This window comes from Vanellus vanellus (assembly GCF_965231255.1).
Source record: "Vanellus vanellus genome assembly, chromosome: 9".
NCBI lineage: Eukaryota > Metazoa > Chordata > Aves > Charadriiformes > Charadriidae > Vanellus > Vanellus vanellus.
In genome coordinates, this window is record NC_138914.1 from 18917608 (window position 1) to 18934635 (window position 17028).

Below are 17028 nucleotides of genomic sequence, written 5' to 3' on the forward strand. Positions count from 1 at the left end.
TCCCCTTTTATGTCTTTTTTCAGCCATGTTGCTAAACCAAAAAATGAAGTTCCACATCTTTTTCTTTTTTAGGTTCTAGTTGATTCACAGCAAACTGCAGCAGGAGAGCATTATCCACCTATTTGTCAAGCCCCACAATACCACATATTTACTTGTCCTGACTCCTTTTATCCTTAGGTGTAGCAACAGCTTCTTTGTTAGCAGGAGAAAAAGGGTTTAAAAGTTCTGGGGTTTAATAGTTCTTAAATAAAATTCTATACATTTAAGAGAACATGAAACAAACACATGCCTTTTACCTAGGAGCTCTGTTTAAAAAGACACTTTTCACTAGGGACATAAATAGAACAGATTATCCGAAGAAGAAAGCTTATTTCTGTACTGTATGTCAGTTATCTTTCTACCAGAGTTAAATTGTGCTCTGAATGCCAGCTCAGACACAACACGCCTTTTCTTTCCAAATCAGCAGTGAGGAATCTGCCAGGGCACTTGTGTATCATCATTCCCTTCTTAGCAGGCATTGCTACTGATCCTTTTCAGTTTTCTGTATTTGGTTTTAGTTGGTTGGTTGGGTTGGGTTTTTTGGTTTGGTGGTTTTTTTTTGTTTGTTTGGTTGGCTGGTTTGTTTTTTTTTTACTTCAAGTTGTAGGCTTGAGTTCACATCCGCCTAAAGGTATACATCCATTGAGCCTGACTTCTCACCAGTTATCCCGAAAGCTCTGCAAGACTGTCCATCACAAACAATAAAAAAAAAAAATAATGCAACTATCAACCTGACTTTTTAAAGAGATACTACACATTAGTATTTAAATAAAACTTCTCAAGGAAATCTGAGCAAAACACAGCTATGTAGCAAGACAGAAAGCAAAGGAGATCAAAAAACAGTGAATGCTGCAGAAGGCAGTTTGAGGACATCTGTAACGTCCAATGATCCCTATTTAAGCTGCTTTGGGCAAATGCAATGCTTCACAATGGTAATATTTTGATTTATAAAAAGTTACCTTCCCCTTCTTAAAGTGTTACATTAGTTTGTTAATGCTGGTTAACATGCTTTCTATTTCTAATACTCTGCAAGAGTTTTCATGCTACTGATGAAATTCAGCATGTTAAAACAAGAGCAGCGACACAACCTTGCACAGGAAAATGCATTTGGTGGTCTGCCCACATGGCAAAAATCACAATCAAACCAAGCTAAAGCTTTCAATTTCATCAACTCTTTTTCATGACATCCAAACACAGTTATTTCTATACAAGGGTCATATCATTTCTTCAATTACCAATGAGATTGACTGTGAAGTGACAATGTAATGCATCGGAAATCCACATTGCTAGTTACAAAAGTGTCTGAAACTCCCTCCCGTTCCCAGCAGGTCATTCCCATTGCCTCTTTAACGCTGGCATTAGCTTAGATGTGGCAAGATGAGGAGATGGATAAAGGGTTCAATCCAGTTGCAAACCAACTTTTTTGGTTAGGTTAATTTCCAGTTGAAGCAGTTCCTCATCTTGCTTCAATACTCAGTTACATAAATACGAGGGCTTGTATAAGAAACACAACGAGAGGGAAGGGGGCCAAAGTCCCCCATTTAAGCAGCATATAACCACACACACAATTCCTCATTTACCTCCTACCCATTTATCAGCAAATTTATGCTAAAGCTTCTAGGACATCCAGGTCTAACTTTTTTAACAAGTTCTTATTTCCAAGTAAGAATGGTAACTCTAAAAAAGTGATTTTTTTTTTTTTTCCCCTTTGAGGATGATGCACAGCATTTTCTAATAATGTAGCAAAACCATAACACCCAGAATGGTAGCTTTTTTCAAAACTTGAGAAAAAGCTTAAAAATGGCTGTTGGGTAAATTGAGAATTACAATTAAACCCTTACATCCCAACTTTATATTTAACATATGGACCTCATATTTCTGAACAAGTGTCATGGAAAAACCTGCTACCTGGAAGTAACGTTAACATATACAAAAATGTACCCTAGAAGATCTTCCTCAACTGAATGATTTCCTTTAAAAATATTTTAATGGACTTAAATATTATCACCTGGATATCATATTGGATACGCCAAAACTGTTCCGTGTAATTTGTTCCGGAGACTTGTAAATCGAAGTATAAATCTCTTCTGTGTATATGATAAAATGCTACTGTTTCTTTGTTTATTTGGGTTGGGGAAAGGTTTAAAGGTTTCTCAAGGAAGATCCTTACCTGTGGTGGAGTATAAGGCATCATATCCAGTTCACTAGCTAACGGGGTCTGAAGCTGAGGCATAGAAGGTGTCTCAGTCATATCACCTTCCTCTTCTCCCATCTCTTCCATGTCCTCATCGCCTCCTTCCAACTCCGCAAATTTTGCTTCGAGCTGCTGAATCTTCTTTTCCAGTAGTGGAGATGGTTCCTTCTGAGGAACTATGGGTTTTCTGAAAGATGGAGGAGGAAGACAAAAAGCAGATGAGAATACGTTCATACTTTACAGGAGACAGCATATATTTTTTAAGAGAAAACCAACTTTTCTTCCTTTATCACTGAACAACACGGAAACAATGGTGACTGAGGATGTGCCCTTGCTTCCTTTCAGAACACTGAGCAAAAATCATTCCATGTCCATGGAGAGTGTTTCAAGTCACTTGTTTGAAGGGGTTTTTTACTTTTTTTTTTTATGAGTTAGATGGGGATTTCAATGCAGCAAATACTTCATTTCTGCAACAGAAGGCAGTTAACACCACATCTTCCTTAGATCTTACATTTTACTTAAGTTAGAACTTAATATTTTTATTAATATCAACGTCCACCAACTGGAAAGCTATTTGTCACCCATAATGAGGACTGAAGTATTTTAACAACTTCCAAGAGAATCTACCAATCTGATAACGTAACGACTTTTACTAAAGTCAGGAAAAGAAAAAGAAAACATCCACTGATATTAAAACCATGAAAAGACGTGTAGGTAGTCAAAGTTCATCTTCTCCTACAACTACGGCTTTTATGCACATACTAGGTCTGGCTGCGATGGAGTTGATTTTTTGCCTAGTAGCCCGTATGGTGCTGTGCTTTGGATTTGTGACCACAACAGTATTGATAACACTGCGATGTTGTAGTTATTGATGGAACAGTTGGCACAGTCAAGGCCTTTTTTTCCCACTGCCCCCCAGCAAGTAGGCTGGGGTTGGGCAAGATGCTGGGAGGGGAGACAACCAGGACAGGTGACCCAAACTGACCAAAGGGATATTCCATACCATATGACATGACGCTCAGCAATAAAAGCTGGGGGAAAGGAGGAGGAAGGGGGGACATTCAGGGTTATGGCATTTGTCTTTCCAGGCAACCATTACGCGTGCTGAGGTCCTGCTCTCCAGGAAGCAGCTAAACATCTGCCTGATGATGGAAAGTAGTGAATTAATTCCTTATTTTGCTTTGTTTGTGTGTGCAGCTTTGCTTCACTTATTAAACTGTCCTTATCTTGACTCAAGAGTTTTTCTTCTTTTTGCCCTTCCGATTCTCTCCCTGATCCTGCTGTGGGGGAGTGAGCAAGTGGCTAGGTGGGGGCTTTGCTGCCCACCAGGGTCAGTCTACCACAACACAGAGGAGTGTTCAGGTGACCCTCGCATTCCCATCACGTTTTTACCTAAAATAATATATTTCATCATCTACAACTTTTGCAGAGAGTGAAAATCTCTTCAGCCCTTTAAATTTCTTCATTTGTTTGTCACTTTCGTTGTAGCGGCTCTCACAAAGAAAAACATCATTTTCAGAGATTTCTGTGGGTCTGCAGGAGAGGAAGTCTTTGAACGACAGAACAGCACACTTTCCTGCAGAAATGAAAGAGCTGGGTAAGAAGGCAGCAACACTTGCAGGCATTTTACAAAAGGTGTGGAAACTCAAGTTTTGACAGTCTCGTAAGTCTGGAAGATTCCCGGTATTTGGTCCAACTACGGAAAATACACCAGTCGATACCCCTATTAAATAATGCCACTCACAAGAAACCCAGATGAATTTAATGCAGCTTTCGGATTTTTTTAAAGAACAAGAAAACCTGCAAAATAACAAAACCCCGTGATTGCTAGTCAGTTAACTCTATTTAGCACAGCATCATAACTACAAAAATAAAGTACATAGTCATCATCTTATGCCACGAACTGAATTTCAACCTCATTCTGGACCAACTTTCCAGGCAAAACATACTGGAATCATTACATCAATAAGCAAGAACAACAGAGTTTTCTGTTGTCCGGCTGCAGACAATGTTCACTTTGATTTCATACATGTAATTCTTTTATTGTAAGAAAGGTTTCTTATAGTGAAAATTCTCACAACAGGTCCCAAAGACAGGAATGCATATTAGAAATGGACTGAATAGTCTCTCTCCTTCCCGACTCAATTGAAAAAAACGTACTTGGAATCAAGCCTACACATAGGTATAAATCACTTCAGATTGTATAGGAAAAGAAAGAGTGCCCATTGTATTTAAAGTTGTTAACAATTACCCAAAATGCAAGTCATTGGACAGGTCTCCTCCAAGTTACTCAAAAACACTTCCTTCTTGTAGAACATTTTAGTTGGTTCATGTTCAGTTTCTTCAGGATGTATAAAGATTGGACCAAAGAAATATGCAGCTCCATCTCGCACCCACATCTTTTCAATTCTGGAAAGAAAACCAAAGCACTGACATAAATGAAAGGCCATCCCTCCTAAATGAGACGGCTGGACACACTAGGTTGTTCAGGAAGACTGAACAAATGAGTACAGAAGAACAGACCATTTCAACTGTACAACTCTATCACCTTTTTATAAGGCAGTTAAACTTCTACCTCAATCTATTGAGAGCTTGTAACGTTAGCTTCATTCAGAAGTTTTTTCCCTTCTTCTTTTACACTTTTTTGCAACAACCCCATCTTTTGTCCAGGTTATTTTTATAGACACAAACTGCAAATAAAGAAGTTGCACCTACCTTCCTACCCGAGGTCGCACTAACCCATGTGATTTTATGAAGACACAGTCCCCAACCTTAAGCCACATATCATTGTAGCAGAGCTGTTCAAAGTAATGGCAACCAGGTTCTCCATTGGACATTTCTACTGGAACATCTTCTTTGTCCTGCAGAAGAATATGCATTTAGAAACTTGTGGAAAAAGGAAAACCAAACACAAATAAAAAGATGCCAGGTGCAAGTGAAAGACTTTGCTCTATCTTTGTTACCAATAACAGCTAAACACTAAACAGAACTGTATACGTGAAAGTGAGGGGCCTGGAAATTTAAAAACGAAAGAGCAACGCCAAAGATACACTCCATGCATGTCGCAAGCTGCCCTATTTCACAAAGCTGTAATTTTGCCAGAACATTAATTTACAGGTCCTCTTTTGTTCTACTGCTTCAAAGTCAGCTGGCTAAGCCAAGCCTTGTCAGCTTATTCTGATGGTTTGTTTGTTTTAAAGCACAATAAGCACTTTTAAAGCACTTGCTTAGGAGGCAAGTATTGAGTCTACGGCCAAGTTAACATACACAGAAATTCAATGATTCAACTCTCACATAAAATGATACGAATATTCCAGGTATTGCTTGCAAATTCATACCATTTGCCCTATTTAATGTCTTACTTTTTAGTCAAAACTTACATGGTACCTCATTTGATGTGTTAGTCTAGGATTTCCGAAAGCCAATGAAAACACAGGCTATCTCCCCAAGATGTGGAAGGAAAAGACCCTACAAGTCTTCATTCTCTCGGCAGAAGTAATCCTTTCTTTTGTCATGATGTGAATAAATACAATATTCTATACTAAGCGTCTGATTAAAGCTGACAATGAGTGTGCTGGGTATTCTGTTCTGAGGTTGTGTTAGAGAATTCAAGGTAAAGTGAATTTATTTTATGACTCTAAGTTGTTTGGGTTTTTTTTTATGTCTCAATGTATTTCAGATAAATTCAATTAAATTTAATGGAATTTAATACATTTATTTAAGTTTCTTTCTTTTGTGACTCTACAATAAAAACATTTTACCTAGTACGTTGGACAGAAATATTCTTAAGCATTCCGACAATAAAATGCTGTTATCAACCATAAATACATCACAAACAGCAGAATATTATGTATCACATACTGCTGCCTACCTACAGACTATTTTAGTGAAATACTACATAATAAAGCATTTCAGCATTGCCATGAACTAAAATTTGACTTTTAGCTCTACTGATTCTTTAAGCTTAAGGCAAACTTTAGAGTAAAAGTAATTTCCTCTTCAAAAGTGGTAAAAAAACCTAAACACAACCCCTTCACATGATCTCAAGAAAGCATTTGTAGAATCTAGCAAATATGTACACAGTTTATTTTCTTTTAGTCTATTTGTATTTTGTTTCTATTTATTTACAAATGTGTATAACAATTTATAACAGAAACACTATATATATTTATATTCTATTGTGTCTGGATGCTGTGAAACTGAGTCATGAGGGCTCACATTTTGTCATTCTTTATCTGTGAAACAAAATCGATGTTCCACTTGTTATTTTACATACCTTTTCAAGATGAAGGATACTTTCTCCCACCTTACTGTCCTCCAATGTTTCAGCATGTTTCTCCTCATCCACTTTGTCTGCATTAGCAAACACAGAAGCAACACGGACCACAGGCAGGGGCACGTCTCGCGGGACAAATCTTACAGAGCTTACAGGCATAGTCCACAGTTTAATCTTTTTAAAAGATTTTGTCTTCGCAGAATAACGTGACTCACAGACATAGACATCCTCATCTCTGAAGTTCTCAGGACACAATTTAAAATACTCCTGCAGATTGAAGAAAAAACATGAAATCTTTCACCAACACACACACAACCCCCACAGACACACCGTGAACTCCCTCTCATGCTTCCTTTTTTTTCTGTTCTAAGTTTCTATCAGAAACACTTTTAGACTAACAAAGCCCTTCTGCTGAGTTCTTTTCTTCCAGTGCGACATCCAAATTTTACTAAAAATTAAAAGCAAACAAGAAATCCCACCCTTAGAGAAGAAGCTCGATTCAGTACAGGTTACCATGCAAGAAAAGTTTGGGTTTATTCATTTACCAAACCGGTGCATTAACAAGTCCAAGAACTGCAGCCTAAAACCACCTTTACAAGACTTCTGAGCTTTGACTTGGAAAGAGGACACAACCACCAAGTTTGGGGACAGAGGCGGGGGGTAAGCTCCATGCTCATTGACATGGGACTGTGATACCCATTCATGTACTCAGCAGCTGTAGCACTTTGTTCCATACAAACACACTACCTTCAAAAAACTGGCTGAGATAGGTATGTTGCAAATAAGCCAAAAATCCTCAGCACAAGGATGATGTGGAATCAAAGCTGAGATATAGATGAAAGACTTCATCCTCTTACCAAGCCGTTCAAGTCTCCCTCTCTACCAAACCTAAATCTACATCTTTTTATGGGAACGTCTAAGAAGTTACCTGCAATTTCTCTGCTACATGCTCTAAAAAAATCAGTTAGCTAATTATGTAATAAGCACATGATTCTACAAACCAACCAGCACCGGGAAACACCATCATTTGGATGAACTATATATCTCATGAGGCAAATGAAGACTACAAACAGTACACAGGAGCAAGTCCTATTTTATTTTAGTAGAATGTCTCTGTGTTAGAATGACTACAGCTCTTCAAGAAAATAGCAGAGAACATATTATTTGCTTAACAAATTAGTCTGAATAGTCTCTCACCTTGACAAACATGACCACACATTTGCCTAAAATTTTGCTAACAGGAACCTTATTGTAATAGTCACTTTTAAAAACTTCTTTCTCCAAGAACTTTCGTGTTGCAAGATGAAACGTTTCATTTGGTCGATAAAACCAACACCCGTAGAGCCACTTCTCTCCTTTAAAAAGAAGAAACAAAAAAGAGAAGGGAGAAAGAAATAGAAAAAGATGTAAACCAGCATATTCTCTAGTGCATGAGCAAGAAAAAACAACTATAGATTGATTGATTAATCAAACAGGCGTGTAGTCATTTATACTGACAATAAACTGTTCTAAACCAGGACAAGATTCGATGATCTTAAAAGTCACTTCCAACCTAGATGATTCTATGATTCTATTCTATAAGATTCTTTAACTGTTGCTTAGGTTGCTTAAAAAACCTGTCAATTGTTTTTTCCCCAGTAAAACCTGACTGAGCAAAATAAAGGAGGAGACAGTTCTTATTAAAAAATCGCAACTTTCAGGCCTTGAAACAGCTTCAAAAGTCTACACAACAGCCACCTAATGATTTGAAGAACCTTGGATAACTGGTTCCAAGTTTAAGACATTTCTTCCGTGTTATGCTGTGACAAATTCCAATTGTTAACAATGATTTACAAAGAACCTACAGAATCACAGAATGGTAGCGGTTGGAAGGGACCTTTGGAAATCACCCAGTCCAATCCCCCTGCCAAAGCAGGTTCACCTACAGCAGGCTGGACAGGAATGCACCCAAGCAGGTTTTTAATATCTCCAGAGAAGGAGATTCCACAGCCTCTCGGGAGGTTGTGACAAATGTGTCCTAATTTTCTATATCAATGAAAATCTGTAATCTGTAGACCAAACTGGAATAACAAGTGCTATTCACTTTCTCCATCACAGACAAACAAACATAAGAAACATCCAACTGGCCAATGGTCCATCTACCCAAATACATTGCATCCAACTGAGTGAGCAAGAAAGGCTATTAGGAGAACACATTTGATCTTGGCGTAACTCATTCCACTCCGTCTGCATTAGGAGTGTTAGAGACCTATTCTCTTTATCTAGCTAGTTATTCCCTTTATCATTTGGTTTAGACCTGTTAAAAACAGGTCAGACAAGTCCGTGTACAAGCTTGCTGACATAGTCTGCCTCCACAAGCTCCTGGGGAAGCCAGGAGGCTCTCTGACCACAGTATTGAAAAGCCAAACACTTTCATGGGATTTAATGTGTTTTTTTAGTGTCAATGAGTGCCCTCAAACTCTAGTACTGCTGGATTTGTTAAATAGTATTTCTGCCTTCACCTTGTCTACCAACTTCAGGACTTTGCAAACCTTAATTATAACCTGCCTTACATTTCTCCTCTCCAAATTTAAGTCACAGCCTTTTTAATCTGTCCTTGTAACACACCATCCCTTTAAAAAAAAGCGCAACCAAAATGCTTAACCCAACTACAGCCCACTGTAGTACTCAGCAACTGTAGTTTCCAGGATTGCTGAGAATGCACCATGCTTATCTGATACTCTTGCTGTATCTCTAGCATTATTTACACTTAAGAGAAGTACCTGCCGCAAACAGAAGGCATCACTGATGACGAAAAACAAAACAGTACTTGATACGGCTTGATTTGGCCTAGGAAACGCAAGATTCAGCTCAATTCTGAAATTTAACAAAATCAAGTTCTGAAATTGAGTTGTTCTATGGAATATTTGCAGTTAAGTGTGCTCAACTTTGTTTCAGATTTCTCAGCACAGAAGAACCCCATGTGTTCTTCTGCACCGAAATTAGAAGGAGCCCATCCCACTTGGAAGAGTCTATTCTCTGGGATGCTTACAATTTGAGGGTAGGTAGAGATGAACAACAAAAAAAGGTGTGCTGACCCAAGAACTTTGTATTTGTAATATTATTTGGAACAAAGCAACTCAGGAACAAGAAAAATACTCACCACTTCACACACCTGCAAATAAAATAAATTATATCTACGCAGAAAAAGCTCAAATTGGAAATTTTAAATAGTAGTTTCACCATATTGTTTTCCTATAGCTAAGACATCCTTACCAGCGGAATCTTCCCACAGCCTCTCAATACAGACGATGTGAGGTTGCAAGTTGGCTTCAGCAGGCTCCACGTACACGTAATCTCCTACATGGTACATGCTGTTCTTGAAGCTGCAATCCTGGCTGTAAGTCCGATGCAAGCTTGACAGCCCAGCTGATCCAGAAGAATCTTCACTCTTTTCAGCTTCTTATTTCAAGAAGGGAAAAACAGATGTTAGCAATGCAACTTTTCCACATTAGTCGATTGCTGACATGAATGCCTTCACCCTTTGCTGAGTGCAGAAGTGCCACATGATACCCAATGCGGCCCTCTGTCACTGACTTCCAGCATGAAGGAAGGGTTTAAGCGTGTTTTGTGCTGCTAGCCTTTCTGCTACTGGTGCTGTTGAAGGTTGGGTTTTCCTTCCTCAGTTGAATTTTATTGAGCCTTCCCAGTGAGTGAAGAGAACTGAATGACAGCACTGAGCTCAGAAGCCTTCAGAGGGCCAGCTCTCAAAGGAAGACCAAAAGAGGACATCACAGCTATGATACCTTATAATATTGAGCCTGGCTGGAGCAACCAGACTGCTCTTGACATTAGTGATATGTGGGAAGATGAACCCTGTTAGAAAAACAATTCAAGGATGAAGAGCTAATAGCTCTGCTCCCATCTGTGGAAAGGAGCAATTCAAAAGCTTTATTCATTCCCCTAGACACGCTTCACAACAATTATATGGAGAGTAACAGCCAGGAACTGTGAAACTCAAAAGACCTTCACAGGAGGCTTCTTGCCCTAAAAAATAGTGCAAACCCATTCTTCTTCACATTCTCAGTAGCCAAGTAAGAAACACAAAAGGCTTGCTTAAATACCATTTCTTTAGCAGTGTTAAAAGCATGATCATAGACAACATCACCAGCACATCATGAAACCAGTATTTGTCGAAAAGGAAACGACTAAAACGTCAATTGGAACAGCCATTGCTAAGTTTATTATCAGCAGAATGCTACAGTAAAAAAATACTGTTTTCTTTTATAATAGCTTTGAAATAAGACTAATGGTACCCCAATGTATTCTGATTAAAGAGTTTACATAAGGTTAGTAAGTACCTACATCTCTTTCTTAAAGCTATCTGGCATGGTTGATAAGGATCAAAATAAAATAAATCTCTCAACTTTCTGGTGGACAGCCAGATTATTAAGATCCCTTCAGCAGGCGAAGCTGCAGGAACAGCAGAGCATACATCACATGTATAGGTATGTTTTTTTCAATTAATACATTTAAAATGAATGAAAAGAAAGTAGCTACCTCTCTTCTCTTCCTCTCTTTTGAGCTTATCCTCCTCTATTTCTTTCGGCAGCTTTTCCTTCTTTTCCTTTTCTACATCATTGTGAAGATGCTTGGTGGTATAGCTGAGAGCAGGTGACAGAAGAATCTCTCCATTCTTACAAAGTTCATCTCGAATTTTAATAAAGAACTGTTGAAGTTCGACCGCATCCTCGTAAATCTCTGAGTCAGTCCTGTACAAAAATACATACAATAAGGCAGGAACATAGTTTGTGCAGAGTCAAACAGGATCCTAAACACATACCCACTGATCACCACACTTAGTGATAAAACTAAAGCCTCGCTCTACCAATACATTTCTGTGCTTACTCATAACAAGCAGCAGCAAACACTGGCAAGTCATGCTCCACCTGCTATTCTGCTGTCAGTTTGTATTATAACTTACCTAAGAGTATTTTTGTATACACCGGTCCAAAAATACCAGAAAAAAATCAAAGGTAACTAGTTGCGACCAAAGCTACTTGCCACTGGACCTCTACAATCTGTTAACTTCTGAAAATTTAATAACATTATTACTAACAAGACTGCCTTATTTAAACTACCCATACTCCTGTTAGATGATGTTTTAATAACATTTTTTACCTCCTCTCCTTCAGAGTCAAGATCTCACTTGTACATCCCCATGTACTCTACCTAATTCAAGTAGAACACAGAAAGAAGTTGCAACTGTTCAGAGTTTTTCCCACAATATTACCATAACTCATAAAACTGTGATTTGTGGAACAAGAGTAATCCACTAGTCAAGCAGTTAGCAAACAGCTCCTCCTCTTCGTTTTTTCAATTTGAAAGTTAGCACAAACCTGGTTTTCATGAGGTGTGCCTTTGGAAGACTAATATCAAAATTATGTCCTTGTTTATAAATGAAAGCATACATTCCACTGAAGACCTGATAGTTTTTGAGATTTAGTTTTCTAAAGACCCATATCAAGGAAAGCAAAGACCTTAAAAGAACTTCAGCCTTTGTCTGACATTAACATGCAAAACTCATGTGATAAGACAAAGGATACCTGAAAAATATGGTTTCGCTCACCTGTTCATTCTCCTTGCCCTCTCCAGTACCTCAAACATATTCTCCTGGAACAAGTCCAATCTTCTATAGCGATTATTTTCAACATTTTTTCGGATAATATCAAAAGTCAGAGGAGGTTTATTTGGGAAGTTGGGATCAACAGCTGGAATCTCAGCTAAGGAGTCGCTGTAGCACCTGCCCTCATCATCCTGGTGGCTCATAACAGACACAAAAAGGTTATGGATAAGTTCCTGAATTAGCAAAGTGACATTGGGCACATGAGAATCCTCATCTCCTTCTATTTCTCTCCGGGTTTCAAGCAAAACTTTATGCAGGACCAGGGCATCTTTATAAATCAAAGATTCTGGCTCGTTATATGTGCAAGCATTATTGAACATCATTACAAAGTCTTCTACCATGGAATCAATATCCTGGTATTTATTTGCCATCATATGACTTCTGATCTTTTCCATGTCAACAGGCTTTTTGATGGTCACATAATAGTCAGGAAGTTCAGACCGAGATGGCAGCCTCAAGAAGATGGCGCTCAGTCGTCTGCCTCGTTTATCAGTGTAATTCTTAACTGCTTCATACACCTCATTCAATTTCTGTTGCATTGGAGTCATGTATTTCGATTTTTTAGGAGAAATGCCACTTTTTCTACCTAAGCAGATAAAAAGGAAAAAAAAAAAAAAGAAAGAAAAAAAATCATCAAAGAAAACAGAGCTTGCACATTTCCTTGCCCATCTCCTTTCCATTGCAGAATTGCTTAGTAAAGAACCACTTTAAGGTATGAGCAGAAGATTCACAACATGGAGCTCATTCCAAGTTGCAGCTTCTTTTATTTTTCATAATTGTATGAAATTTTGTAAAAAGATATTATTTTTGTCAAGCACAGAATCATGTGTTTCTATTTGGTCCACCTCATGAACGCCTCTTCAGACTTAGGCATGGAAAACATCTTTTCCTACCTAATGTTATTAGTAACACCTCTGAATTCAATGTGGGCTTACTAGCTCTACATGGATTTCTCTCTAGAGCCGTTAAAAATGCAGTCATCACAGGGGTTTTGCTATCACTAAAATTAAGCATTCTAAATATTATCAGATTCCATGATGATAGGTTTATGCCAAATTAGAGAGGATTATTACAGGCAAAATGTAAAATAAGTCCTCCCATGGGATTATCAATCAGAGTAGCTTTTTGGTTTATTCAGGATCTCTGTTACTGTACTGCATAGACTCTGCCTGTGAATTCTCTACTACCTGTACCTTACCCAAGAGCTGCGCATTTCTATTTTCAAGAGGGCTGTGTGCAGTTACTTTAAGCCTTTCTGTGCAATTTTATCCTTCTCAGTTTGCTAAGTTCTGAATACATACTAGAGGGACATAAGGTTTGAGCAGTAGCAAATCAAGCCTGCAAGGGCAACAGCTCTAGGAACAGACTTTGCTGGAAACTTCACTTCTGTGTTTTCCATGACTTTCTATACTTTTCCAAATAAAGCTCACATTTCTTTTATCATTCTGTGGAAATCCCACATTAAGAGCTTTACACAGTCTGAGAAGCACCTTTCTTGTAAGCAATCCCAGTAGCACGCATTAACTCTGTTAATGAAGTGTTACTGAGCCCGTAATGCAGCACCTAACATTTGGATAACACCACATGACTACAGGCCAGACATTCTAACCATTCCTAAGTCTTCTTTGTTCATTCAAAGTTACTTTTCTTAGAAAACGCGATATGCAACAACTAGATTTCATTAGATGCACATACAAACACATCACTGCTGTCACGATTTTGAAAATAAAATTCTACTTTGCACGTCAGTGTGAATTTCCAAATCACGTCTTTTATTCTAAAATGCAGATCTGTTAATGTCTATTGTTGGGTTTTTGTAAGTGTTGAAATGAGGCATAGCAGTGTATGAGATTGCCTTACTTAGCTTTAGTTTAGGGGATGCAACATCATCATCTTCAGCTAGGGGCCCCAGTTCTTTCCTTTTTTCTTTAAGGATCTTTTCCAGCATATGGGCATCATTGTATACCTATTAATAAGTAAAGTAATCAAAAAACAAAACAAACAAGGTTTACTGTGCTTAGACTAGTTTAGAACTAGCCCCCAAGAAACATTTAAATGTTAGTTCGAAAAAGGTGAATGGAAAACCAAATACTCGATTAAAAGAAGGGCTTATTTCTCAAATGTACAACTTCAACAGACTTAGACAGGTAAGCAGAACTGATGAACACTATCTAAATCAGGGAGATATAAATCTTGATTAAATTGTTCAATTAAGTTGCATTTCTATTCCAAAGACTAGGAAACGGCATGGTGCAGCTGTCTTATCCACTTCCTCATCAAATCATTCTGCTGAACAATGAAAGATCTCTTGAACTACTGTGATTCCATCAAGATACACAGGACTGGAACAGTCCTCCTGCGTCTTCAAATCCAACCCTGGTGAATGCACCCTCATCATAAAGTCCTGTACAGTAGCTGATCAAGTTCCTCATTAGAAAGAGCTGGAGGTTCTTATCACCACTCCGTTCCACAACATCATGCTTGCTGGCTGAGAAACATCACAATATAGAAACAGCCTACAGTATATTTGTAAGTGAAAAGCATATTCCTTTTAGACTCCTTTTGCCAGGCTAAACAAGCAGGTCGTCTAGTCTGATATCCCATACTCTCCACTTCCATGAAAAAAAGCTGGTTTCTTTCCAACTCTGACACCCCTTCTTAGAGGTGGTGAGCTCCAAATCACATGCTGCTGACCACAGGCAAACACCTTCACATGATTAACTGAGGATGAATAATGAGAATTCAGTAACCAGCTTATTTTTTTTTAAACACACTAGGAAACATTCAGCTGATGTTCTTCGAGTGGAGCAACGAGTTCAGCTAACAGGAAATAAATCTAACCTTTGCAAAGGAGCATGTTGCATTTCGTGTTTATACAACTACAAAGACAGAATTTAGAACTTCAGCAGAAAGAAAAAGTCATATTTCTATTTTAGTTCAGCAAACAATTACCATAAATAACGAGAGTAATAGTCAAAACTAAACCATCCTAACATAACTTATATGTCTGCAAAGAAGCAGAGAGGTAAATGTGACTGCAGAATCAAAACAGTACCTGGGAGCCTTCCTCATTATAATGCCTCGCATTTCGGAACATGAGCTTCATGTCTTCAATCATGGCTTCTTCCCCTATGTACTTATCGTTCCGGATGTTGTGTTCTATCATTTTCAAGTCCATTGGCTCCAAGATAATTTTATAATAGTCTGGATAGTCCTTTTTGGATGGCTTAACCATAAACAGATCACAGAGCCGTCTGCCTGTGCCCGGTTCTCGAGCTTCCAGAACTGCATTGTATAAGATCTTCATTCGTTGCTTTCGTATATTCTTTTTACTGATAGTTTAAGGAGAAGAACAAAAAGGAAAAGAAAACATGTCAGGGGCTCTTTTCCCCACTTCCAACACTAGTATCAAAATGACATTGTCCTCTACCATGAGAAAACAACCACAACTGCCTAAAAACACACACACGAGAAATTGAACATTAAGACAGTGTACTAGAAACATAGGTCCATTTGCAAATAATGACAGCATCATAACCAACAGTCTGCTAAATAAACAGGAAACCAACTTTAAGATATGATATTTGTCTCGTTCATCTTGAGCTTCAGTGTTCTACCGAATAAAACAAATAACTAGTTTTCAACAGTGCAAAGGTCAAAAGGAGCCCTAAGCGCTTTCCAGCACCAGAGAGAATGCATCAGTCACAACTGATCAAGTCTGAATCCAAGATCTCAAGACCTAGTGCAAACAGGGAAAAACCCCTCAGTCAGTATCTTCATGACTACCTCTGCTGAATACAGAATATCAAAGATTTGAGCTATTTATCTCGGAGTAATTCTGTATCTTCTTCAGTACCAGATACAAGAAAAATAAGGACATCAAGAACGTAGTAGAAAGAAGGGTCTGAGTTGCTTAAATGTCTGTCAACCACAGTCAAATGAAGTTACAACAAGTCAATGAATTTCACCAAAACTGCAAACCCTGGTAGAAAACGGCCACAAACTTTGGAGTCCTATGTGTAGGTATTACGGTTGACTCAAGAAATCTGACAGCACAACCAAGACACATCTTATCAGGAAAACAGCTATGCACGGCTCCCTGTACACATGATCTATAAACAAAACAGATACGGGAGAGCAAAGCTTATGTTAACAACATATAATCTCAGCTCAGATACCGTGGCACTCTTAGAAATGCACTCTCCACAGAGCACTTTTAAACCAACTTCCAATTGCAATCTCTGTAAGACTTATTCAGGTAGTTACAACTTTGACCATGTTATCTGTAAAGACATCAACAAAAACTATCTTCATTTGCAGAATGTGCAAAACACCACTGTACAACTCGCTAGAAACCAAACCGCATCAAAAATTTTCCACCATCTGGATCTTTTTCTCCTGCATTTAAAATATACCTTACCCACCATAGCCTCATGCCTCAGATACCTCTTGCTCCTTGGTGAGGTCAACAAAATAACTAATGAAAATTAATGTCACAACACGTAAGAAAATTCAAACTGTATCTTCTATAGGTTAAAAACTTTTTTCTGCATTATCTTCACTGCTGGAAACTGATAGTTAGTTGTTCACACTAGCAGATGAGCAATGCTAGAACAGAGGCATGCTTCCAAATTCCACATTTTAACATATTTCCAAGTTTTAATGTTTAGTTCCGTGAAAGCAGGTAAAGCAAAACCAAAGCAGAAATAGTAGAAGGCCTGCCAATACTCAGAACTACTGAATGCCTTCTTTGTCTGTGTCTACTCTGTCGGGGGCTGTCCTGAGGAGTCCTGTTCCGCTGAGACCCCAGATGAAGATGAAGTCAAGTCAATGGATGAGTTTGCCTTAGTCAAT

General features: G+C 38.3%; 1 protein-coding gene across 1 annotated transcript in view; it reads right to left on the reverse strand.

The window, feature by feature from the left end:
* Positions 1-17028, reverse strand: part of PBRM1 (polybromo 1) — a gene marked incomplete at its 5' end in the record, with an annotated part of 62035 nt that overhangs the window by 14580 nt on the left and 30427 nt on the right. The window contains 11 exons of the mRNA XM_082487691.1: positions 2210-2420; positions 3626-3809; positions 4485-4642; positions 4949-5094; positions 6510-6776; positions 7707-7864; positions 9765-9950; positions 11049-11260; positions 12118-12760; positions 14035-14140; positions 15230-15506. Coding sequence (XP_082343817.1) covers positions 2210-2420; positions 3626-3809; positions 4485-4642; positions 4949-5094; positions 6510-6776; positions 7707-7864; positions 9765-9950; positions 11049-11260; positions 12118-12760; positions 14035-14140; positions 15230-15506 — 2548 coding nt within the window. The remainder of the gene's footprint in view (positions 1-2209; positions 2421-3625; positions 3810-4484; positions 4643-4948; positions 5095-6509; positions 6777-7706; positions 7865-9764; positions 9951-11048; positions 11261-12117; positions 12761-14034; positions 14141-15229; positions 15507-17028) is intronic.